The sequence below is a fragment of the Peromyscus maniculatus genome, chromosome 5 (assembly GCF_049852395.1).
Source record: "Peromyscus maniculatus bairdii isolate BWxNUB_F1_BW_parent chromosome 5, HU_Pman_BW_mat_3.1, whole genome shotgun sequence".
NCBI classification, from domain to species: Eukaryota; Metazoa; Chordata; class Mammalia; order Rodentia; family Cricetidae; genus Peromyscus; species Peromyscus maniculatus.
The window spans coordinates 141,037,969-141,064,279 of NC_134856.1; the positions used below are offsets into that span (position 1 = coordinate 141,037,969).

Here is a 26,311-nt window from a genome sequence, read left to right on the forward strand (position 1 = left end):
ACAGTGTTCTGTAACAACTCTCCCAAAGACACTCTGGAGGTCAGGGAGTGTCCTGTCTCTTCCTTAGATGCATGCATTCAGTATTCTCAAAGTCACTGCTGTATTTCTGCTCGTCATCATTTTTCTTCTGTTTTGTAGGATCAGGAAAGGGCTCTACCACAAGGCCTATCATGTCCTTAACAATGTTTTTTGAATAGCAAACTTTTTAGAAGTTAAAAAGTTTAGATTTTTAAACTTGATATAGATTACAGTTTTAGTTTTCTAAGAAACTCTTGCTATGAAGACTTCTCTTCTGAGAATTCCAGTTTTCACTTTCATGTATAGGTTTCTGACCCACTGGGGAGTATCAAGGCTTAATGTTTGACTTTTCCCCATGGATTTTCAGTTTTTAGCATTTCTTAAAAACACTTCTCTTTTCCTCAAAAATTTGCTTAGACACCTTCAACAAAACCAAGTGATTACCACATGACAACATTGAGTTCACAAAGAGACGGTATACCTCATTTACCTATGTCTTATTTTGTGTGTGTACATGTGTGCATGGATTATGAAACAAGGTCTCACTGTGTAGCCTGTACTCAGTATGTAGCCCAGGCCATCCTCAAACTTGTAATCTTCCTGCCTGAATCTCCCAAGTAGCAGGTTTGTAGGTCTGTGTCAATGCACCTTGATGCATATGTCTAAGAGTTCCTCAGCCATACACTCTAATATCCAGTTGGGAAATGTACATATCTTCTGTTACACTTATTTTCTGGCATTACTATTAATGGAATTTTTGTTGTTGTTTTGAGACATGGTCTTGCTAATGCCACCAAATGGCCTTAAATTCATGATCTTGCTGCCTCAGACTGAGTGTTTGAATTACAGGTATACTGCACAAAAGGCTCAATGGAATATTTTAAACCTAATTTTCCAATTGTATGATGCTAGCATGTAAAAGTACAACCAAATTTTGTATTTTAACTTTGAATCCTACGATCTTATTAATTCTAGGAGTTTTTTGTTTGTTTGTTTTGTTTTGTTTTGTTTTTTCTATTTAAAAAATCATGTCACTTGCACACAAAGGTTTGCTTCTTCACCTCTTTCCTGACTGCAATGACCAGGGCTTTCTGAAAAGTCTCAGGTTGGCGGACACCCTCTGCTTCTACTGGCAGAGTAAAGCCACCCAATATCCCACTACTAAGCATGAGGCTGCTGTGATATCAGGGGTGCCTGGCCAACTGGCCAATGCCTTGTGTGGGACTTGCTGTGGATATCGCTCTATATAAATAAAACACTGATGGCCAGTGACCAGGCAGGAAGTATAGGTGGGACAAAAAGAGAGAATTGGGGAAACAGGAAAAAGGAGGAGAGACACTGCAGCCACCGCCAGGACAAGCAGCATGTAAAGAAGCCGGTAAGCCACAAGCAATGTGGCAAGGTATAGATTTATAGAAATGGGTTAATTTAAGATATAAGAACAGTTAGCAAGAAGCCTGCCATGGCCATACAGTTTATAAGTAATATAAGCGTCTGAGTGATTATTTTATACGTGGATTATGGGACTGCAGGGCTTGGGGAACCTGGAGAGAAGCTCTCCAGCAACAGGGACTCAAGCGCAAGGCAAACCTTGGCCGCTGGAGTCTATCCCCAATGTCCCAGAAGTGCAGCTGCCTTGGTACCCAGCATAGGCTGGAAACTACAAGTAAAACACCATTAAAGCTGGGATGCCCTGATGTCAGTATCTCAACTTAGTGGTTCTGGTCCCAACTAAATCCTTCCTTCTAGAAGTTGCCTTGTCACGGTATGTCTTGGCTAGTTTTACATCAACCTGACACAAGCTAGAATCATTTTGGGAAGAGGAGACCCCACATGGGAAAGCCTGTGGTGCATTTTCTTGACTGATGTTGATGTGGGAAGGTTTAGCTCAGTGTAAGCAGTGCCATCCCTGGAAAGGTAATCCTGGTGCTATAAGGAAGCCATGGAAAATAAGCCATAAGTAGTACTCCTCTATGGCCTGTGCTCCTGTTCCTGCCCTGATCTCCCTCAGGTAAAATCAACCCTTTTCTCAAGTTACTTTTGGCCATGGAATTTTATAAAAATAGAAACCCAAACTAAGATGTGGTATTTTATCACAGCAGTAGAAAAGCAATTAATACAGAAGTCATGGTATGATAGCAAAAATCAGATGGCTGCTTGGGGAGGGGACCAGACACAATACAGCCACTCTTTGTGGTCATTAATTTCATTGAGGGTAGCTTCCCAAAATTTCCATCAGCATTCAGATTTTTTGTTTTTAAGGTGTAAGGAGGAGTTTAAAGGACAAATTCATACTAGGATATGTTGGTATCAGTGGTGGCTGCGAAAGTTTCTCGTGAGAAGGAAAAGCAGAGCTTGGCCAGGTGCCTGCAGCCATGGCATACCAGGGCAGTCCCACGCTGAGCGCTGAGGCAGCAGCAAGCAAGCAGTAACGTATTAGCCTGTACACTAGCTACAGAGAACTTTCCCAGAACCTTTAAATAAGGGCATTTTTATGTTTCAAAAGAAGAAAGTGTAATAAGTTAGCTGCAGATATTTTCCACAGATGTCTACTGTCAAATTCAACTTCTTTAGTAAAAATAAGGCTGTCAGCCAGGCATGGTGGCCCACACCTTTAATCTCAGCACCCAGGAGATAGAGGCAGGTGGAGTTTGAGGTCACTCTGGTTTACAGAGCGAGCTCCATGTCAGCCAAGGCCACAAAATGGGTTCTGTTGGAAGAGGATGAGAAAGAGGGAGAAGAAAGGCTCCTAGATTATTTTTCCTTTGGTTGAAAAGTGCCATGTTGATTATTATAAAACACGTACATTTGAGGCTGGGGAGATGGCTCAGTAGTTGAGAGAGCACTCTTGTCGAGGGCCCAAGTCTGATGCCCAGCACCTACGTCAGGTGCTTACAATCATCTGTAACTCTAGTTCCAGGGGATCTGATGCTGTTAGCCTCTGGGAACACCTACATTCATGTATACAGACACACAACCATAAACATAATAAAATAAATTTTTTTTTAAAAAATGTACAATTTACCTAGCTCTTCTTTCTGCTGTAGTGAAGCTATTTCATGACCCTTGACCCTCATGGAACTGCTATCTGAAGACAAGGACCAGACAACAAATTAAGCAAAACAGAAGTGTTGACAGTCCCTCAGAGAAGGAAGAAAAGGAGGCCAGGTGACCCTTGCCTGAGTCTAGGCACTGCCACCTGCAGATCCCTAGCTGTGTCTCATGGGTGCTAATGTGACGGCGAGGGCTGACAGACACTTGAGCCACCAATGCTCTTGTAAATAGTGCAGTAAAGGGAGGTCCGCCAGCTCAACTCAGGTACAGTTCTTTCTGGGACACCAGTGCCCTTACTATCAGGAGTGGGTATGTGAAGACATTTCTGTGTATAAGCTCAGTAAAAGCCATGCAGTAAGTGCTTTGTTTCTTTGTTTGAGAAAAAGTCTCTGTAGACCAGGCTGACTTCAACTTAGAGATCTCCTGCCTCTGCCTCTTAAGTGCTGGAATTAAAGGCATGTGCCACCATGCCATCATAAATGTTCTTTTTTTAAGTCTCCTCCTCTTCCTCCTCCTCCTCCTCCTCCTCTTCCTTCTCTCTCTCTCTCTCTCTCTCTCTCTCTCTCTCTCTCTCTCTCTCTCTCTCTCTCTCTCTCTCTCTCAATCTAAAGACAATCTTCTATAGCCCAGCTAGCCTCAAACTTGCTATATAGCCAAGACTGACCCTGAACTGACCTTCCTGCCTCCACCTCCAGAGTGCTGAGATTCTAAATGTATACCACTATGCCTGGCTTTAAGTGATGCTTGGTATGTACTCAGGCTCGCTAGATCTTAAACAATAATCTTTCTCTCATTCCCAATGACTTGTATTTCTTTATCTTAGTCACTCTATTAAGCTTCCTGATGAAAGGTACAGAACTGACATTTGGTGAACCAATGGTCTGGCGTGTCACTCCCGTGTGAGCTTGCCTTCCACCTGCCGGTGCTGACTCCACCCACTCCCTTCTCCTCCTGCGGCTGCTCTAGTCCACTAGTCCATTTGCTTCCTTAGGCCCAGTGCACATTTATTTTGCCCTTCAACTTCACACTTCTTGAATCTTTTCTTGTTTTACATTGAAGTGAATTAAGCCTACAAATGCCCTTGTAAACACTTTGCCTGCAGCTCACACATTCTGACAGCTTGTATGTCTCCCCCTCCCCCCCCCCCCCCCCGCCCCTTTTTCAAGACAGGGTTTCTCTGTGTTGCTCTGGCTGTCTTGGAACTCAGAGATCTGCCTGCCTCTGCCTCCTGAGTGCTGGGATTAAAGGTGTACACCTCCTGGCTCCAACAGCTCGTACTTCTTAATCATTTAGTTAAAAATGTTTTCTACTTTCTCCTCCAGAGTCTTCCTAGTTCCAGCTATCTCTAATCTCTCAATCCTTTAAAAACCTTTGTTTGTTTATTTTTTGCATATGGATATTTTGCCTGCAATATGTCTGTGTAGGACATGTGCCAGGTACTCACAGAGGCCAGAAGAGGGAGTCAGATCTCTGGGACCCTAGGACCAGACACTCTGGTGTCTCCTGGGACCGGAGTTAGATGGTTGTGAGCCACCATGTGAACGCTAGGAATCAAACCTGGGTCCTCTGGAAGAGCAGCCAGTGATTTAATGATTGAGCCCCCTCAATCTTCTTGCTTTAGCCTCCTGACTGCTAGAATTACAAATGTATTCCATGACATCTATGTTGGCCTTTTAAAATAGGGTTGTCTAACAACCCACTTATATTTCAGATAATTGTTGCTATCACTTGTTGTGGAACAGAATATTTGTTTAACTATGTAAAGATGTGTTACATTTGTTTATGCTGCATTTGTTTAATTATGTAAAGATGTGCTGCTGTTTTATCTTGCCTGCCTAAGACACCTGATTGGTCTAATAAAAAGCTGAATGGCCAATAGCTAGGCAGTAGAGGGATATGCAGGGCTGGTGGGCAGAGAGAATAAGAGGAGGAATGTGGGCTTGAGAGAGAATGAGGGAGAAAGAGAGGGAGATGCTGGGGCCAGTCAGCCAGACATGAAGCATGAAAGTAGGACATACAGAATGAAAAAAAAGGGTAAAAAGCCCCGAGACAAAACACAGATGAAGAGAAACGGGTGAAATTAAATTATAAGAGCTAGTGGGAAAAGCATAAAATAAGGATGAGCATTCATAATTAATAAGTCTCCATATCATAATTTGGGGGCTGGTGGCCGAGAAAGCCTGCTACAATTACTGCTTCTAGATCAACATCCACTTCACTCTCTATACTGTCTCTCAAGCGGGTGTCTCTCGTCTTTCGTTTATTCTGAGTGTATTCTTTCTATCTCCAGATGTGAGTTATCAAAGCTAGGCTCAAGCCTTCAACAGCTGTCACCTCTGGGTAGTTTTGGAGTCAATGACATGGTCCCCCAAAGGCCCATACACGGAAGGCTTTGCTGGAGTCTATGGTGCTTTTGAGAGGTGGAGCCTCATGGAAAGAAGTTAGGTCACTGGGGGCATACCCTTAAAGTGGACACTGGGACCTCATGCATCTTTCTCCTGTGTGTGTTGGGATGGTGCAAGAGGGTACATCCGTGCATACCAGTGGAAGCCAGAGGACCACCTTGAATGGAGTTCCTCAGGAGGTGTCTACCCTGATTTTGGAGACAGGGTCTCTCATTTGGTCTGACACCCACCAAAGCAGGCTAGGCTGGCTGGGCAGATGGCTTCAGGGACCCACCTGTGTTGGTTTCCCCAGCACTGGAGTTATAGATATACAACCCAAGGCCCAGCATTTTACAAGTGTTTTAGGGACTGACTGGGGCCCTCATGCTTACTTTACTAATCAAAGTATCTCTACAGCATGCCCCACCTCTCTCTTTCTCTTTGCTTGTGTCCACTCTGAGGTGAACAGTCTTTTATGCTAAATGTTCCTACTGCAATGATGTACATATAGGGCTACTAAAGGCCAAAGCAACAGAGCTAAAACAACATAGAACGAAACCATTGCCACAAATGCATGTTTCTTTAAGCTGATCTCTCAAGCGTACCACTGCAGCAACCAAAAGCCAGCTAATACACAGGAACCTGCTCTTTTGTTCAGGCTCCTTGGCTCTTTGTAGACTGAGCAATTTTTATTGCACCCTAGATCCTATAAACACTGTTCTATATTGTTCTATATTATCCTTTATGCTTTAACCAAACAAATGTTGACAGTTTTGTTTGCTTTACCAGGTAATTAATTTTGTTAGCAAGTTACAAATTGTAATACCTTCATTAAATAACTGCTTAGAGCACTTTTTTTTTTTTTTTAAGGGAGGGAGGTATTGCTAAATAGCCCAGGCTATTCTTGAATTCACCATTCTTTTTCCTCAGTCTCCAGAGTGCTAGACCTACAGACATGTACACCACACCTAGCCTGGAGAAGGTCTTTATGCTTCAGTTTCCATTGTCAGGGTATAAACACTGAGGTTTGTTAGGCAAGTGCTCAACATTTCAAATAAATCCTCAGCTCACCATTTTTTTTATTCAAACAATAATGATAGGATCTAGCTAAATTGTCTAAGGGGACTGGTTTTGAACTCACTTTAGCCCAGGTAAACTTAGACCTTGTGGTCCTCCAGCCTCAGCCTTCCGCACAGCTGGATTACAGACCTGTACCCCCAAGTCAGACCAAAGCGTTCCATTGCTAAAGACAACTGCCACAAAGGTAACATAAAATGTCACTCTGCATCTCATGATTCAGGTGACCATCAGTTTGCTTTCTTTAGTTTTACAGGCTACAGGGGAAACCAGAGATACAAAGTGCTGTGGTCCTAGATACTTAGAAGGCTGAGACAAGAGGATAAACTGAGCCAAGATGTTTGAGGTAACACGGGCAACAGTGCAACTCAGTTTCAAAAACAAATCAACAAATAATAAAAATAAGACAAAAGTCTTAGTGGTTCTCAAACAGCATGGAGATGCTAAATAAAATCAAGTATCAAGTCAGAAAATTAAGCTCAATGAAAAATTCAAACCCAGCTCAGAGTTGTTTCAAAACTAATATTAGGTACTCTTTAAAACAGTATTATCCCTACACAGGGACAGGGTGACATCAGTATTGTAATCAAACACTAATATTTTGGTAATGAGAGTATGGTAGAATAATTAGATACTTCAGGTCTGGCTAAGTGTTTAGATTTTTTTCATAAGGAATTTAATAAAATCATTATCAGGCATAACCAAAATGTGTCATACCCATGATCCTAGATAAACTGGCAAGAGAGGTTCTTTCCTTTGCTGAAGAAAGAAAACGGCCATCAGAGCAAACACATATGGCGGCAGGCCTCCTTCTTCAGGGCGATCGATGCTACAAAGCTACAAAAAAACCAAACCCACATTAATGACGTTAGTTTGGGGATGATTGGATACTAAACCCACAGCCTTACTTGTACTAGCAAATTCTGTCACTGACTACACCTCCAGCTCCTGTAAGTTTTTTTCAAATTCACCAAGGTAAAAACTGGGCATCCTGTTTATCCTAGATTCAAGAAGTGAACCCTCCAGCGCAGCTGAGTCAGCGCAGCTGTGGTTTATGAGTCCTTCTGTTTTTAACTGGATGTTCTCTTCTTATAGCTGTCTGAGACAGGGTCGTGGTATGCAGCAGTTCAAGCTGTCCTGGGACTTGAGAGCTCCTAGTCTCAGCCTCCTTAGTGAGGCTCACACGTGTGCTCACACCTGGCCAGCTGTCAGTCTTACATCATGATGTGATCTCACTTGGGACTGCTTATGCTGACACTGCAGTTCAACCACCTATCTACAACACTACGGAACTGTGAGACATCCTGGAGTCTGAGTGTGTCACTGGAAATGGTGTCAGCAGCCTTATCTCAAACATTACCATGCCTCAGAAGACTTCACAAAGAAGTTAAAGTAGAACTTCTTGGGTCATAGTCTACCAGTTTGACCCATATCTGATTTTTAATAAGTGCTATAACTCATTTTATCTTCTGAGGAATAATGTCACACTGAAATAGAAACTCTGAGCTTTCCTTCTGTGTATATTAAAGTGTCTAGTCCAATATTCTTACATCCACTCTCTATAAATAGTTATCTGAAATAAGGCATGGTGGCACACATCCGTAATTTCAACACTCAGGAAGCAAAGGCAGCTACAAGTTAGAGGACAGCCTAGATTATGTAGTGAGTTCCAAGCCAGCCAGAGCTGCCAAAACAAGTCCAAACCAAACAAACCCAACAAAACCCAAACAAACAACAACAACAAAACAAAAAAAATCCACACACAACCACCCACCCCAAATCCTACCTTTGCCCAGTGTCTAAATGCAATCACCAGAGGGACCAGCCTCGGCTCTAGTTTTCCAAGAGCCGTTAAATGCTTTGTGGTCAGATAAGCGTTTTCATTTCCTGCGCTCACTTTACAAAGAAGACCACTAGTGGGGGGAAGGGTAAAGATGAGAGAGAAAAGAGAAAAAATTGTGTTAAATAGGGATTGGTCTTCTACATCAAGTTTACACTAACAACAATAAAACCTAAAGAATAAAGAGCTTAAAATCACGATGTGGGATTTCAAAAAGAGTTTGATTTATTTTATGTGTGTGATCATTTTGAATAAATGTAAGTATGTTGTGTACCATGTACATGCAGGGTTCCTTAGAAGGTCAGAAGAGAGCATCTGATCCCTGGAATTGGAATCCCAGGTGGCTGCAAGCCACCAATCGGGGGCTGGGAATCAAACCAGCTCCACTGCAGCAGCAGTCAGTGCTCTTAACCTCTGAGCGTATCTTCAACCCCAAAACTAGATTTTAAAAAATGGTGGTAGTATTTTTAAGTATTAAAAATACTTTGGAAAGAGCACAAGAACAGAAAAGTATTATCAAAGGCCTGCTCTGATCATACCAATGGTACAAGAGTTTTCTCCTGAGAGTCAAAGGGATTTGCTTAATGAAGAGTCATCACAGCCTACCAAGCTCCCAGTAAGTGGTGGCGGCAGTGCTTCCCACGGGAAAAGAGCTGCACATGTGAGGCACAGAGGTCCACACCGACCACTATCTCAGATGCCAAAAATGTTACTGAAAACAATGGCAAAGAAGGTGCTGAGAGGAAGCAATTATTCAATCAGGCCAGTTTAGCTGGAATCCGCTAAGATACTTCCAAAAGTTTATTTTCCTTTTCTTCTTAAAATGAAAGTACAGGGAAAATGCCAGTAAGAAGGACAAGTAATAGCCAGATTAGGAATTTACACTTCTACAAGTTAACCCTGAGATTTAACAAAGTACATGTGACTTTGGTAATCTGACAATCTGGGCATGGTGGTACACCCTGTGATCCCAGCACAGCAGCAAACATACTGCCATAAACTAAAGGCCATCCTGGGCTACAGAGTAATTCAGGGCCATCCTGGGCTATATATAGTTAGACTTTATCTCAGAATAAACCCAAATAAGATAAATCATATGAAATAAATAGCAACTTAAAGACACAGAGACCTTTGCTTATCTCTGCACAGTACCACGGGCACCCGGGCATGGAAGTCAGCATCAACATCAGTGAAGGAGTCTGAGGAGAGAGGAAAAACAATCAAACAGGTTAATTAAACCTCTCTGAAAAACAAACCTGGGAAGGCCTAAGAGTAGCTGTGGGTCTGAGAGGCCACTGCCACAAACACCCCTCAGGTGACTTAGAAAGAGAGGACACTATGTCCACGATCAAATCACCACAGTCCAAGTCCTAATCTTCCAAAGCTAGTGTTTGATCAGAAAGACTGCAGTGTTGAAGCAGCACTTAAACGCTCTGTGGACAACATAATTAGAAATGTGCACAGGAGACTAAGGACAAAGTGATGTAAAGCTACTAACAATAGACAGTGTCAAACTATGTACTGACTGAAACAAGATGAAATGTTTAAATGTTTCTAAAAACAGAAAGAATAAGAACACCTAACTCAAGGGAAAGCATCATCTGATGAGGCCTAGCTACTGAGAAAAGCCATAAGCCCCAAGGGGGACATTGGCTTGGACAAGACAACTGAGGAGCCCATTTGGGAACAGTGGTCTCTGAGTTCATTAATCAGGGTGGGGCCACACCTATTTGCCATTTGTAATGCTGACTTCAACCACGAAATAAAGCAGATCGCTATGAGCTTACTCCCAAGAGTAAATATCATATATTTTGCATTTTTAACTCATCTAGGGTTCATTAATCCTAAATGTTGTCAGACTAACAGCTGTCTCACTGGTGGTCCTTCAGAGTGCTCGCTGGACTCTAGTTAATAGTTCAAAGGCATTGACTTTTATTTTTGCTTTGGATTTTACCCTTAATATAAGTAATTTTTACAAGTGAACTTCCTACTTGCAGTTTTGTAGTAAGATATATTCAAATTTATAGACAGAAGACAAAATCAGAAGCAAAATGTGGAAGAATTTGGCCTTACCACTGTTCTTTAAACATTCTTGAACAAGTAAGAGGACATCTGGCTGAGACATCTAGGAAATAAATGAATGAATACATGAAATAATCCCTCAGCACTTTTGTTTTTCTGGTATAATACAGTCTGAAGCTCCCCAAATTGCTTTCCAAATAAGAAATGCACATTGCTACAGGTGAAGAAAGTAGTCATTAGCCTGTGTGTAAGGCCAGCAAAGAGCCCATGAGGAGGCTTGTGTGTGGGTAAAGGATTTGCTGAAGTGCGTACAAACTCGCTCTTGAGGTAGTGATGGTGGCTGGAAGGTGTTTTACTGCAACAATGTCCCCTGGCTCTGAAACACTGCTGCAGCACACAGCTGCACGGTTACAAGCCTTTCTCCAGTCTCTGCTCCACACTGGACCAAAGCCCTTTCAAATTCTCCAATGGATCCTTAAATCTTTTTCTTATGTCCTTGGTTTCAGGTGTTTTATTTACACATTTATGTGTGTGTGTGTGTGTGTGTGTGTGTGTGTGTGTGTGTGTGTGTGTGTGTGTGTGTGTATCCCTGAAGAGACCAGAAGAGGGTGTCAAATCCTCAGTACAGGAGGTACAGGCAGTTGTAAAATAAGCATGTGCGAGCTAGGAGCCAAACACAGGTCCTCTGGAAAAGCAACATCAACACTGAACTGCTGAGCCACCACTCTAGCCCTTTCTGTTTTTTGAGACAGGGTTTTGTTCTATAGCTCAGGCTGGCCTCAAACTCACAGTAATCCTACCACTGCCTCGAAAATGCTGGGACTACAGGTGTGAGCCACCCTCCCAATTCAAGGGTCCTTAAATTTTTGCTGAAACCATACTGTTATTAGGTCAAAGTCAAATGTTACTGCACAGCCTTCAAGCTCCTCCTGTACAATTGACCCAGGTCTCTATATCTTAAGCACAGCTCTGTGGAAATGCACCCTCTTTGAGGAAGCTAAGTCTGTTCTCAGAGCTTGTCACTCAGCCTTGCTTCTCTGCATAGCTGTTACTATAGTAAATAACCGAGGAAACAGCTTACCTCCTGACTAGCTACAAGTGCCACCAGAGAGCCAGGTCTATCTTGTCCTTTACAAACTAGCACAGTGCCTACATACAACAGGGGCTTAGTGAAAACTTACTACATTAATGATACCAGATCAAAATAACCACTATGGATTTACTCTGGTAAATTACTTACTAGAATTTGAAACTTAAAACAATATTAACATTGGAGTTGGAGATGGCTCAGTGGTTAAGAGCACACACTTCTCTTCCAGAGGACCTGAGTTCAGTTCCTAGTGCTCACATTGGGCAGCTCACAACCACTTGTAACTCCAGTTCCTGGGGAGAATCTAATACCTCTGGCCTCTGAAGGTATTCCTACACTCACGTGCATATACCCACATGAAGACAGACAGACAGACAGACAGGCACGCACGCACGCACGCACGCACGCACGCACGCACGCACGCACTAAAATAAGTTTTTAAAAAAGCAGTAAAATCTATGGGTTAACTAATCAGGTAGCTACAGAATCTACAGAATCGCAGCACAGCAAGGAATGAGAGGCTATGAGGAAGACCACCAAGGAGTCCAACTCAGAATCTAGTTGTTGTTTTAAAGACAGGGCCTTACTAAGTAACCCTGGCTGACCTGGAACTTCACTATGTAGACCGGGCTGGCCTCAAACTCACAGAGACCCACCTGCCTCTAGGACCAAAGGCATGTGCCACCATGCCTGGCCTCAGAATCTGTATTTTTAACAAACAACTAAACTAAGCATAGACCAACTGTAAAAAAGCCATTGGGAACCAGAGTGCATAAATGGATAATCTAAGTTTCTTCTGGCTTTAAAGTTCTGACTTATCCATGTCTTTGGGAGTCATATTTCACCAAAATGTAGGGTTGTATAGCTGGTGTGTGTGTGTGTGTGTGTGTGTGTGTGTGTGTGTGTGTGTGTTGGGAGGAGGGGTTCCTCACTTTATGCTTGCCTTAAGCTTGCTTTGTCTGAGGCTAGCCTTGAAGTCCTGATCTTTCTGTCTCCAACTCTCTAGCACTGGGATTACAGGTGTGCTCCATCATGAGGTAAGGTGTGGTTCTTTTCACAAGTCTAATTACTGTTTAAATTCCATGTATTCCTGATGCCTTTGTGTGGGGCATACATTGGCCACAGGACAGTTTGTGGCACCAGAGATTGAGCTCAAGTCATCAGGCTTGTGGGCAAGCACCTTTATCACTGAGCCATCTCTCTGGTCCATCACTAGTTTTTATTATTGTTATTGTTTTATTATTAATAGTAATATATAAAATGAGAATTTGGGAGTTAATTAGGTTTCCAGAGCACGAACATTTACAAATACACACTATTTGAACGTCTGCCTTCCTGTCATAGTAAGGTTGGCTTTATGAAGAGAATTTAAACTTTCTGAAGACATATATACACCCTCGCAAGATCCATACGCCTATAAAACCAGCGTTACAAGTAAGTGGGAAAGATCTATAGCAAAATAAGCATGAAAATTTGTAAAGTAAAAAAAAATAAAGTTCTGAAGCTAAAAACAGTAGAAGACATAAAAACGAAAATTCTCAGGGAGAACTGTCACAGCTACACTTTAAGTCTCAACATATATTTACATCCAGGTCATATTTAGAAGAGTTTCTGCTTTTTGCCATCAGATAGCCTCAAGTCTCAAGCACACTCCCTGGAAAAGCCTGTGCCAGTGTGAAGCACAGCAGGCTGATACGAGACAAAGCTGAAGTCCTCACAAAGGAGCTGTGACAAACTGGCTTAAGGAAGGCCTGTTTTCCTCACAATCCACGTGATCCTGAGGGACTCATAATTATGTTTGCGGGTCAGCGATCAAATCCTGAGAATTCTCAAATCTAAAAGCCTTGCCCCTGATGTCTCTGAGAGTCCCCATCACTCCATTAAGAAAGTGGCTGCTGTGTACATTTTGAGAGGAACAGAAAAGATAAGGACACTAAGATCTATGTGCTTCTGATATGGAGCCAAATTATCAACTGGCTTGATATTCTAAGACCATGCAGGTCTGCCCAGCCAACTGAAAATACACACAAATGTGCCCACGTACTCATCAATAAAATAAGCTTAAATAAAGACAGGGGCTCAGGAGTTAAGAGCACTTGTTCTTCTGGAGGACCAGAGCTCAGATCCCAGCACCCATATCAGGTGGCTCACAAGCTCCAGAGGAGCTGATGCCCTCTCTGGCCCCCATGGGCATCTACACGCACCTGGCATACACACACACACACACACACACACACACACACACACACACACACACACTAGGAAGGGTACATGAGTTCACACAAGCATGTAAATATAAACTTTTCTTAAAAGCTAAACAAAAGAATTCTTTGTGACTGCAAAGTCCAGCACATCATTTTGTACTTACGATTGCTGGAAACTGAACATCAATGTTCACATCTGAGTCTCTGAAGCCGAGTCTGCTACAGGAAGATCCATACAGCCTAAGAGAACAGTCTAGAAATAAGTAAGCACATGGGAGTCACAAATCGTAAAATCTCTCAAAAGCTTTAACCAAACACTGCTACTTAAAACACAAAACTATCAATCAAAGCTGTGCACAGAAGCAAGACCAGAGAGACCAGACACTCACAAAGGAGGACTGCAAAGCCATTTGCTCAGCTTTTCACTGGACTTCAGCCACCCTGCCATGAAGCTTTGAAGCATTTAAAGACTCCTACAGGAATCTTGCTATCATGCTCACATCTTGTGCAGAAAACTCTGTAATGATTTTTAAAATTCTGATGTTGAATGTTGAAAAGAACACCTGTTGTTAAATCCTACAGTATACTCATGAGCTATTGCAAGTATTTCTTTCTAATATCAGAATGCATACATAGCTCTAACTTGATTAGATTTGCCTTGATCCTGGGTCAATCATTTTGCCTCATCTTCCCCAACGCTAGAACTATAGGCTCGTCTACTGCACCCAGCTAACACTGCCATTTTTGTGAGGGGACAGGACTTTGAGGCAAGGACTCAAGTAGCCCTGCTGGCATCTAACTACCTATGTAGCTGAGGATAACTCAGCTACATGTCCCTGCCTCCACCTCCTCCTAGGTGTTAGAATTGCCACTGTATGAGGCTCTAAAGTTACTTTTTTTTTTTAATTTATTTATTTATTATGCATACAATGTTCTGCCTGCATGTGTCCCTGCAGGCCAGAAGAGGGCACCAGATCTCATTACAGATGGTTGTGAGCCACCATGTGGTTGCTGGGAATTGAACTCAGGACCTCTGGAAGAACAGTCAGTGCTCTTAACCTCTGAGCCATCTCGCCAGCCCTAAAGTTACTTTTTAATAGTAATCACCACAGCATGAACAAAAAGCCTTTAACATAACACAACCAGTTCTGAAAATCATTTGTGAAAGTATTACAGAATAATTTAAAATATGACAAGATGGATTGGTGAAGCTCACACTCAAATCCTCACATTTGAAAGGTTGAGGAAAGAGGACAGAATATATTCATTCCTTATAAAGGTGTCTCTTAGTCACTTGTAACTTTAGTAAATTTTGCTTGTAAAATATACTTTGTTATAGAAAACTCTTAAAACCCAAGAAGTCATTTAAATCATTTCGTTGTTTTTGTTTTTTCTTTTTTTGTTTTGTTTTTTTAAGAAAAAACTCCCCTTGATGGTGAAGGTCTTTTTGGCACAATGGAAGTAAGCACTGAAATTGAATGCTCTAAATGTGCACAAGTGACACACACATCTGCACCCACACCTCGCTTAGAGAGACAGTGCTGCCAGGTGGGGTGGCACACGCCTTTAGTCCCAGCACTTGGAAGGAAGGAGCAGGCAGATCTCTGTGAGTTTGAGGCCAGCCTTGGCTACAGAGTGAGTTTCAATCCAAACAGGGCTACACAGTGAGACTTTGTCTCGAGGGAAAGACAAAAGAGGAAGTGCTTTTATTTTGGTTGCTTGTCACAGAACACCATGTGCATGACTTTTCTGTCTGAGTAGTTTGGAGCTGTAATGAAAGGTAACTAAGCAATGACTCCAACTCCGTCTCCCTCCCTTGACCCCCTCTACATCCCACTAGGTAGCCCCAGGTAGCCTTGAACTCATGATCCTCATCCATCAGCCTCCCAAGTGCTGGGGCCTTGTGGGGCTTTTACAAGGGGTTGTCTGCTGTTCATTGGCAATTCTGCCACAGGAAAGACTCAAAAGCTGATTAAGCTACTTCAGTCATTGCCTACAGAGGCCCAGCCAAGTGTGTGTGGGATGAGTCTTAAATGTTAGCAGACAGCATGCCCCTACAAAGTTATCCCCACAACTTGATGGATCTAAAATTAGAAAGAGGCAAAAGACAGACGCAACTTGAAAAATCATTGCAAGGGTAAACAAAACAATAGCACATAATATGTACGGGGCTCCAAAACTCAGTTTCTACACAATTCTTTTAGGTACACTTAAATAGAATTTTATTTTGACACAGATAACCTAAAAATTACTTCAGGATACCTCTCTTTGTTTAACTGGACTAGGGCTCAGTATAGAACAATTACCTAGTATATACAAGGTCCTAGATTTAATCTCTAGTGCTATAAATAATAGTCTAATAAATAAGGCTACATAATAAAAATAGAGTTGGGGATGTGATTCAGCCAATATCAAGCACATGTCTAAGATTTGCAAAAGGCTCTGGGTTGCTTTCAGTACTGCAAAACAAACAAAAAAACCTACGTTAATTCAGACAAAAAAGTAACCAAACATCCATCGAAACCTCAGTGTCTCAATAAAGGGCATATTCAACTATATTAAAATTAGTCACACATTAAAATGTATAATGAAGAGATGTATGACAGTGCATATAAGTTTTTTGTTACCTTGGGAAAAGTCTCTCTCTCTCTCTCTCTCTCTCTCTCTCTCTCTCTCTCTCTCTCTCTCTCACACACACACACACACACACACACACACACACACACACACACACACACACACGAGCTAGATGTGGTGGTACATGCCTATAATTTCAGCATACAAGAAACTATGGGAGGGGATTCATGAGTTCAAGGTTACCCTGGACTACATTTAGCAAATTTCAGACCAGCCTAGCACACTGGAAGAAGGGAAACGAAACAAAATGAACGCAATGAATGCTCCCCAACACGCCCCCAGCCTCCCACCCACCCAGCCCCCGCCGCCACCCACACCCACACACCAAAAAACCACCACCACCAGGGCACTAAAAATAGGCGCTTTGCGATGTAGCAAAAAAGTCCTCATGATGTCTTGTTTCTTGAGACAGGGTCTGCTATGTAGCCCAGGCTGGCCTCAAGCTTGGGACCCTAGGCCTCAGCCTCCATAAGCTGGTATTACAGGCAGCAGTCCTGTGCCCGGCCATAAGTGAATTCTTATTAGGTGAAAGTGACTTAACCATGAGGTATCCTTAGATGATAAATAGGAAAACAAATCTAGGAAATACCTGGTAGTTTGTGCTGGAACACACTTTCCATGACATGCTTAATTTCTAGTCTCTGATCCAAGTTTTCACTGTGCAAACCAAACTCCTGCACCACTTTGTCAATGGCGCTGCCAACTGCACTGATCTGGGAGGGCGCTGGCGGGGGCAGCGTGGTGAGCAGCTCTTCCTCCTGCTTTTCCTTGTAAGATCAACAGCAAGATTACAAAGGACTCATAGGCAGCAGTTACCTTTCACTTTTCACCATGACAGTACCCTACAGAATGTTCTGGACTCTTCACAGCCTTCCTTATCTCAGACATGTCTTCTTCCTATCAAACACACACTCTGTGTACTTAATATGGATAATAAAGAGCAGGCAAGGGGCTGGAGAGATGGCTCAGAGGTTAAGAGCACTGACTAATCTTCCAGAGGTCCTGAGTTCAATTCCCAGCAACCACGTGGTGGCTCACAACCATTTGTAATGAGATCCGGCTCCCTCTTCTGACCTGAAGGGATACATGCAGGCAGAACACTGTATATATAATAAAATAAATAAATCTTGAAAAAAAAAAAAAAGAGCAGGCAAGAATACAACAGACATTATGCACCTTACTTACAGAAGAACACCTAGGTTCCCCAGTGGCTTCCTATATCCTGACCCTGTATTTGAGGATATTCACAGGGCTACCCAGCAAACACATCTAACTAGTGGAGAAGTACTCTGGCGAAACTAAATTCAGCAAGTGGTTTGATTCCAGTATCTACAGGGTTTAGGAAGGCCACAGAGACAGCAGCTGCAGAGACTCACCTTGAGGTTCTTCTTGTGCCTCTTCTCCTTGATGTGCTTATGAGCAAATGGGATGGAGTCAATCAGAGCATCACACAGCTTGCAGGTGTACTTGGCTGTAGGGCAACTTCGTGGTCGCTACAGTTTGAAAAGATTGACAGAAAGATATATCTCCAAACATTTAGAGAAACAAAATTAGCCAGAATGATGGTTTCCCCCATCACTTTCAAAATGGACAGTTTTGTCTTGATTTTCTTAAATCACACTGAATATCCCTCAACACACAGACTTACACAAGGATAAAGAAGTGGAAAGCCTAATCCACTGAGGCAAATGCTGCATCACTAACACAGTGTAAAGGAAAACACAGACATGCTCTAGCAAACATATGCATAAAGATGGTACCCTTTTTAGCCTGTCAATGCAGTCTCTCTTGAGTCGTTCCTCAGCCTGATGCAAGCCCAGAAGTTCCTTTGTTGAAAGTGCAGACTCATCGATCACAGGACCTTCCAACTCTCCATCCTGCTCACTTTCCTCATTTCTAGTCCTTCGTGGCTTCCGAGGTCTGGACCGCTGTTTCTTGGTTTCTTAAGTTAGGGGACAATATTGACAGTGTTAAATACCATCACTTCGAGTGTAAGAACTTCCTTCCTTCGAATTCACTTACTTACACACAGCACCAGGGATTGAACCCAGGTCCTCACACACATGGGCAAGCGCTGGACCCCGTGCCTATCCCGAGCGCCTATGAACTATTTCAGTGATAGGACAAGTGATGTCTGAACACTAAACCACAGGGGAGGCGGCTCTCCATGCTCCCCCATCCACATACACCACGGCAATGAAAAAGGATTGTTTTCTGTACAATTTGATTTTATCTCCTCCCACACTAGGCTGCTGAGCACACTTATGCAACAGTAAAAGCCTCCCGCTGAAGGCAGATATAACTGTAATTCTAATACACTTGATATATACATACATAGTATTTCCAACCAAATTGTAAATGTACCTGGTGTTTTAGTAAAAAGTATTCATATTTGTTTTGATTTTTTTAAAGTGAAGAATCCCAGTAGGGAAGAATGGACAATATTGCATGCACCTGGAGAACTCAGAAATTGATCATTTTCTTATGTGATTCAAATAAAGTCATTTAGCTACAAATTTAGCCTTTAATCATAATTGTGGAGTTCCTTCATTATTAAGAAAAAATTCAAGCCAAAGTTTTACTTAGTGAGAACACACAGTTCCCACTTCACTTTTGCTTTTGTTTTTTAAACATACCACCGACAGAATGAGCACATGCCATACCAGAAAAAACAATTGGCAGTTAAAAATCAAAGTTTAGCCTAAATAAATGTGTTATGAATTCTTTGTTAGTTCTGTAATCCTTAGTGAATAAATAAATTCAAGCTAACTACTCGTCAACCTGTGAAGCATATAAGAATTGTGGGACTGAACTTGAAAAACTATGGTCAGCAGCCTTGGGACTCCTATCAGGTTCTGAAAGACAATGAATGCTAATCATAACATGGGGCTAAAATGATATTTATTCTCAAGCTAAACTTCCGAATGTGGGGCTGGAGAGACGGCTCAGTGGAATGAGCTCTTACCAAGGACCTGGGTTCTGTTCCTGGCACCCAGGTAGCCTCTGCAGGCATCCACACATGCACACACCTACATAAATTAAAATAATAAAATAAATCTTTTTAAAAATTCTGATGGAATTGTTTTCACTGGCTTTCCATAAATTAGTGCTTAGAAAAGATCTTGCATAAAGCCGTCTCTCTCCAGCTTCTAGAGGCACTCATTACCAGTATAGCAATTGCAATGCATTGGCTAATTGCAGAAAAGAATTCTGGGTAGAAAAGGAAATACAGGACTTCTGATTTTAAAGAATACCACTGTTGGATTTGGACATGGCTCAGCAATTAAGAAGACTCACAATCATCTGTAACTCTAGTTCCAGGGGACCCGATGCCCTCTCTGGCCTGGTACCACGGGCTCCTATATATGGATGTTGCACAGACACTCATCCAGGTGTGCACACACATACACATAAAAATAATAAATAAATAAATAAATTCTTACAAAAAAATAAAGAATGCCATTGCCAGATTGGAAACTTAGCTAGGTAGCAGAACACTTGCTCAACATGCACACTGGCACTAAGACTGATCCTCAGCCTGGGGAAAACAATCCATCAAATATTAATTATCAGCTGCAGCTGTGATCAGTAGTGCATTCTTGCTACAACACTGGGACACTGAGGCTAGAGGGCCAAGACCATGACTTACTCCTTTTGGCAAGGGAGAGCTGAACCAAGTGCTGGGTGATGTCAACAGCATGCATCACTATCTCATCCCACAACCTAAGGAAAGCAAGTGCTTTTATGTGCCCTGCCTCCTCCGATCCCTATAGTAATCCCTACATCAATGCTGAGATTAGCCCCATTGTGCCGATAGTAACAAAAGCAGTCTCAGAGAACTAACTGACTTGCCTAAAGACACAGGGCCAAGGTAAAATAAAGATCTAAACTGCAATTTAAAATAAGGCAGAAAGCAAAGTGAAGAGAAATCCCTACAAACTGACAGGCTATCTAGGCCTGCAGGTACCAACTGTGAGAAAAGCTCCCCGGAGCAGCTCTTGGACAGCAAAACAGCCCCAAGGCGGCTCTATAGCCACTGACAGGAAGACTTCAGGCTCCCTGGCCTGTCACAACCCCAGGTGTCTGTGAGCTTTCCTAGTCCCTCACATCTTATTTGCATATGGTACATCACTCCAGTCACAGAGGAATTTGAATGGATATTTGAATGGATGTTTCCAGTCAGCCTATTAATGACATTGTCCCAAATGCTTTACATTGCCAGTTAAGACATTTGAGGGCTAAGGGAGGGACAACAATGTAGAATTGAGAAAAAAAAAATCAGTACTTAAAGTTTTAAAAATCAGCTTTAATATAAGTTTTATCATATCTTCTCATAGTTTGATTGATCCTTATTGCAGGCTGTGGTGGTGCATCCCTTTAATACCAGAACAAGGAGGGCAGAGGAAGGTGGATCTCTCTGAGTCTGAGGGTGGCCTTATCTACTACATAGAGTTTCAGGCTCACCAGAGCTACACAGGAGACCCTGTTTCAAAAAGAAAAAAAAAAATTTTTTAAGACATTTTAGTCCCTTTAATGATTTTTCTTCGGTTCATTTCCACCGACTGCAAATTTACACATCAAATTAAACTCCTCACTAGTATATGTAATCTTACACAAAACCTTTATGTTTCCTTTATGAAGATCTTCAAGGGAAATTATCAATTTCTTCACTTGGCAACTTGAAACTCATGTCTGTACTTCATACATACATACTTAAATGAGCTTCTGCAAATACAGGGACAAGGTACTCCCGTTCACACCTGCTGAGGCACCTCCCTAGTTATTCCTGAGCAAAAGCACTTGTAAGAGGGTTTGAGTCTGCAATCAGTCCCTTTAATATTTCTAGCTACAAAACATTGATCTATAAATAAATCATCACTAGTAGCAGTAGTAATTTTGGACAGGGTCTAAAGTAGCCCTGGCTGGCCTGGAAATCACTAAGTAGACTAGGCTGACCTCGAATTCACAGATCTGCTAGCCTCTTCCTCTTGTACTGGGAGTATCAGTGTGTGGCACTCAGCCTGGCTTAACTCTCCATCTTAAAAGTTCTTTTTAAGATGGCCCACTCAGCTCAGTCAGTAGAGTATGAGACTCTTAACAGTCCCTTTTCCTCCTTCTTTTTTTCATGTGTTTATTTTATTTTGTTCTTGAAACCTAGACTGGCCTGGAACTCACTCAGGGAGCCAAGGTTCATCTTCAACTCCTGATCTTCCAGCCTCCACCTCCCAAATGTTATGATTATATGGGTGGGCCACCACACCTGACCTAAAAATGATTTTCAAAGATCATCCCCTCCCCAAGGTCTTGCCATGTAGTCCAGGCTGGCCTCAAATTCTCCATCCTCCCACCTTATTCTCCCTAGTTCTGAGATTGCAAGCAGGTAACACACACATACCTGAATTTTTTAATTTCCATACGACAAATGTAATTTAGTATCCACACCTACATGGATGCTATAATATAGACATACGTAAGGTATGCACAAAACTTATTAAAAAAAAAAAACAAAAGACAAAAAAACAAAACAAAAAAGTCAAAAGCCCAGAAACCACCAATACATACTCAATTTCCTCATCAGGATCCCAGGTCCTACAAGCCTGAGGTAATGGTCACAGTGACAGAATGAACCCCGATTTCTGTTTCATTTGAGTCCCACTTTTCCATCCAGCACTGCATGAACAAGTCTGGACAATTTTAACCTCTCCAAACTGCAGCTAGCCAATCTGCAGGACTGTGGCTCCACGCCACTCTGGCATCCTACACAACAGCCTTTCTAGTCTGTTCAGCTCACAGATTAGTACTGCAATGGTTCTTTTTATGGTTCTTTAAACCCTAGTCCAGGAAGAAGAAGCAGGAGGATGGCTGTGAGGTCAGTCTGGTCTAAACAGCAAGTTCCAGGCCAGTCAGCACTACACATTAAGACACTTTCTTAAAAAAAAAAAAAAAAAAAAAAAAAAGAGGCAATTTTTAAATCCAATTTCATACTATAAACAGTTTTTACACTTTTGCATCCAATGCACGACTTTTATTTCACTTCAGTAAATACATCAATTAACTTTCTTGTTTTGAGGAATAATTGCTATAGAACAGCTACTTGCACCTTTTAGAAAAACACACAACCACTTTGTATAGTTACTATAAAGCATGTGAAGTCACTGAGAAATGAAGTTTAGTACTGTGTGAACTTGGTTAAACAGCAACTCAGCGTCTCCTTTTCCCCCAAAGTTCCTCTCTCCCTCCCTCTCTTTGGAATATATGCAGCCTACACCCTGTGTTTGCATTAAATATTTTTAGTTTTAAATTGTCATGTACATTCTGAACACACTTTAAAATTAAAATTATGAACGTGAAAATACATACACATTACTCGTAAATTACAGTATGACCTCCAAGGGTATATGACCCTCTTCTGTAAAGTGTTTACTAATGTAAAAACGAGCCTTACTTTTTTTGTGGGACAGTACCCTATTCTGTAGCCCAATGTCTGAAATATGTTGAAGTCACCCAATTATAGCATTATAAACCCTAACATAATCACATTAAATAGCTCATTACTGAAAATACCAAAACTTATTTGGATGGAAAAAAAAATACAGACATGTAATCTAGAGACTTGAAACATACCTGGACTTCCTGCTTCCATTTCTGACATGGCTTCCAGGCTGGTGAGGTCCTTCTGAAACAGCCGTCTAACTGCTCTGCAGCCTCTCCCCTCTGGCCACCGGTAGCAATCTTCACTTTCTTGAAAGGATTCTTTCCTTGACCGGCTGATGGTAGGAATCCTAGGTCCAGGCTTGAACTCTCTCCAGCTATCTGCATTACTAGTAAGTTCATCAGGTAGCCATCTCTTATTTTGATCTTTGTGGTTGTCATTCATCCAAGCAGGCTGACTGTAAATTGGGTTTTTAAATGCATAGGGATTGCTGGAAACAGCATATGGTCCTTTCCTGGGGGCATTCCCATAGTTCCCGGGTGCTATCTTTTTTTTTGGAAGGCCTTTTTCCATTTTATTGCTATGGCCTTTAGCATAATCATCCATTATTAAATAATCTTGTTGGGGATGACCCCTTCTGAAATCATCATCATCAGTAATTCCACGGTCTTTAGTGCGCTTCATAAAGTAAGGTTTTGCTGTATCTCCCATGGTCTTGAACTTTAATTTTCTTACTTTGTACCTGGAAGAAAGCATTTCAGGAGAAACAAACTATAAAATGCCATCATACCAAATACTCAAAGTAACACACTGATGCCCTGAAGACTTATTTTCCCCACTTAAAAAAATAAAACTGCTAGCCGGGTGGTGGTGGCGGTGGTGCCGGCGCATGCCTTTAATCCCAGCACTCGGGAGGCAGAGCCAAACAGATCTCCGTGAGTTCGAGGCCAGCCTGGGCTACAGAGTGAGTTCCAGAAAAGGCGCAAAGCTACACAGAGAAACGCTGTCTCGAAAAACCAAGGAAATAAAATAAAATAAAAATAAAACTGCAATTACATTGCTAATAATTAGTGAATTCCAGAAGTTAGTAGGCTTAGCCCTACATCTTTCATTAAAAACAAACAAACAAAAACAAAACCTAGTCATTTAATATTCTGACTAAATAGGAAGGTGCTTCTATAACCTCAAAAACTAATGTAGCAACTTAGCTTCTATGTAACAAAAACACCTCTCTTCAAAGTAAACATCCTAAGTCAACACTGTTACAAAACTCTCCCAAGTCTATTAAAAAAAAAAGTTGGCAATTACTTTCAAGTGTCAAAGCAGCTGAAACTATGTGAACAGATTTCATTTAAATCAACCCCTCTCTTTGCTTTACTTTTCACTTCAGACCCGGCGCGACCGCTGGACGAAGGGGCAACACTTGCCAGCAAGGTACCACACTCACTCTAAGGGGCCGAGCTTGCGACCAAGGGATAACGCCAGCTGACTTACCCGATTTCTTAGTCCCCAGCCCCAGACAAGTCCGGTTTCGACACCAACCACAATCCTCCGCAGAATGCCACTCCTTTTCCTTCCCCATTCGGCTGCCCCACCCCTGTGTGCCTCAGTTTCCACAAGCGGAGTCCCCAGGCGATGGAGGCAGCGGCACCGCGCTACTGGCTCTGAAGCCGCCGCGGGGACTAGGAAGCAGGAAGCACTCGGCCATTGACAGGGTTCCGGGGTCTCCCCGGCCAGGGCCGGAGCCCCGACACAAAGTGAAGACACGGACTCGAACCCGAGGGCTCCGGGCGCGCAGCCGGGCCGAGGCGGCCCGAGAAGGACGGCGCCAACGTACCTCGGGGCCGGGCAGTAAGCTCCTCGGGGCCGGGGGAACCCAAGGGCCCAGCCCGGAGGCGAGTCCGGGAGGGACGCGACGAGACGGCGCCCCGGAGCACTCACCAGCGCCGCTGCGGTCCCCCGCCGCTTCCTGTCCGGGCCCGGCTCCTCTCCGTGTTTTCCTTCGGCCCCACTTCCGGCGCTCAGCGCCGTCTCATTGTGCGCGATTGGAAGCCGGCGGTGCCCCCGCCCCGCGCTCCGCCGCTGGCCGGAAGCGCGCACCGGAAGCGCGCGCCGCCCAGGTTCCGCCCAGCGGCGGGCGCGCGCGGCGCGTGAGGTCCGAGGCTCTCGGTTGCTGGCTTCTTGTGGGTTCTGATGCCGAGCACTTTCGGACTACCGGAGGCCCTCCTGTGGTTTCCGGGGAAACTGAGCCAAACTGTTGCTGCCTTTTTATAATTCCAAGTGACTCCAGGTTTCAGTGAGGGCTTCATTGCCGACCTTGAAGGAAGTCTAGCGACCGAAGCCTCTCCCTAACCCAACTCTCATGCCCAAGGGGAACGCTTTCTCCCCTTTAGGCTGCATGTGATACAGTTTGACTTTATGAAAAGTCAAATTTTGGCAGGGCGTGGTGGCGCATCCCTTTAATGCCAGCACCTAGGAGGCAGAGGCAGGAGAATCTCTGAGTTCGAGGCCAGCCTGGTCTACAGAGTGAGCTCCAGGACAGCCAGGACTACACAGTGAAACCCTGTCTCAAAAAAAGGTCGTATTTTGAGGAATACATGTATTGGTAAATTTGTTCTCTAACTGGGCATTCGTTATTATCTGAAGTGTTCTAAATGCCTCAAAAACATCAAGCAACTAATAAATAGGAAGTGCTGGGAAAGCAAGGCAGTTTTTATTTCTATGCCAACCACATACAAATTTAAATCCATTAGTTATGTGGCCCGCCTTAAAATGAGGAACATATACAGCCTTGGCTATTCCAAGACACTATTTTGGAAACTTTGTAAATAAATATTAAAACTCAATCCTAATAATTTAGGGAGAAAGGAATACAATAGACTGTTAAAAGGCAGAAAGGACACAGCTACCACACAGTGGTAGGCGTTCTACAAACAACTTGTCAGAGCTGGTCTTCTCCTTCCACCTTATGGGTCTTGGAAATTATCTGTGGCTCTTAGTGAGCCATCTCCAGGGTCCTACAATGTCAGTAGTTGTTCTACTAACATAAATTGAGCATTCCTAGCACTCAGAGTGAATGTGACCACCAAGCAATGTAATGTATCCCTCTGTAGATACATTTAAGGAATGAAGGGGCTGAGGGATTGAGTAAGAGCATTTGCTACTTTTACGGAGGATCAAAGTTCACTTACCATCACCAGCAGTGGATTGCTCATAACCATTTATAACTCCATTCCTAGGGGATCTGACACTCTATTGGGCTCCATCAACACTTGCACGCCCACACACACACACACACACACACACACACACACACACACACACATCTTTTAACAATGAGGAAAGTACATTAGAAACAGCTCTAGGGGAAACATGATCATTCCCAGTTTTTGAGATGGCGAAGCTTAGCCCTTTAGGAGAACCTGACTGAAATCCAAACCTTTACCAGCTGGTAGTTTTTATGTAGCTGTGTGTGACTTGAAACGCACTCTTAAAAATTTGTGATAGTCTCTTATGTAGATGTTTTGGTTCTGAAAATTTATGGGAGCCAAA

General features: G+C 42.8%; 1 protein-coding gene across 23 annotated transcripts in view; it reads right to left on the reverse strand.

Annotated features, from left to right (window-relative positions):
* The window catches only part of Tut7 (terminal uridylyl transferase 7), a 61,300-nt gene extending 36,443 nt beyond the window's left edge, over positions 1 to 24,857 (reverse strand). For 12 of the 23 annotated variants that reach the window (XR_013051698.1, XM_076573502.1, XM_076573499.1 and 9 more), the window contains exons 1-10: positions 24,597 to 24,727; positions 22,951 to 23,501; positions 18,087 to 18,268; positions 17,703 to 17,819; positions 16,916 to 17,093; positions 13,854 to 13,942; positions 10,447 to 10,498; positions 9,503 to 9,572; positions 8,320 to 8,446; positions 7,251 to 7,370 (exon numbers count right to left, since the gene is read on the reverse strand). Coding sequence is in view for 22 of the 23 variants with exons in the window: in XM_076573502.1 (XP_076429617.1) it covers positions 7,251 to 7,370; positions 8,320 to 8,446; positions 9,503 to 9,572; positions 10,447 to 10,498; positions 13,854 to 13,942; positions 16,916 to 17,093; positions 17,703 to 17,819; positions 18,087 to 18,268; positions 22,951 to 23,470 (1,455 nt within the window). In the remaining variant the exon portion in view is untranslated. Of the gene's footprint in view, positions 1 to 7,250; positions 7,371 to 8,319; positions 8,447 to 9,502; positions 9,573 to 10,446; positions 10,499 to 13,853; positions 13,943 to 16,915; positions 17,094 to 17,702; positions 17,820 to 18,086; positions 18,269 to 22,950; positions 23,502 to 24,253; positions 24,390 to 24,596 lie in introns of those variants that run through there. The other 11 variants (XM_042278603.2, XM_006981701.4, XM_016000250.3 and 8 more) reach the window with 5 other exon arrangements.
* Between the last annotated feature and the right edge of the window lie 1,454 nt (positions 24,858 to 26,311).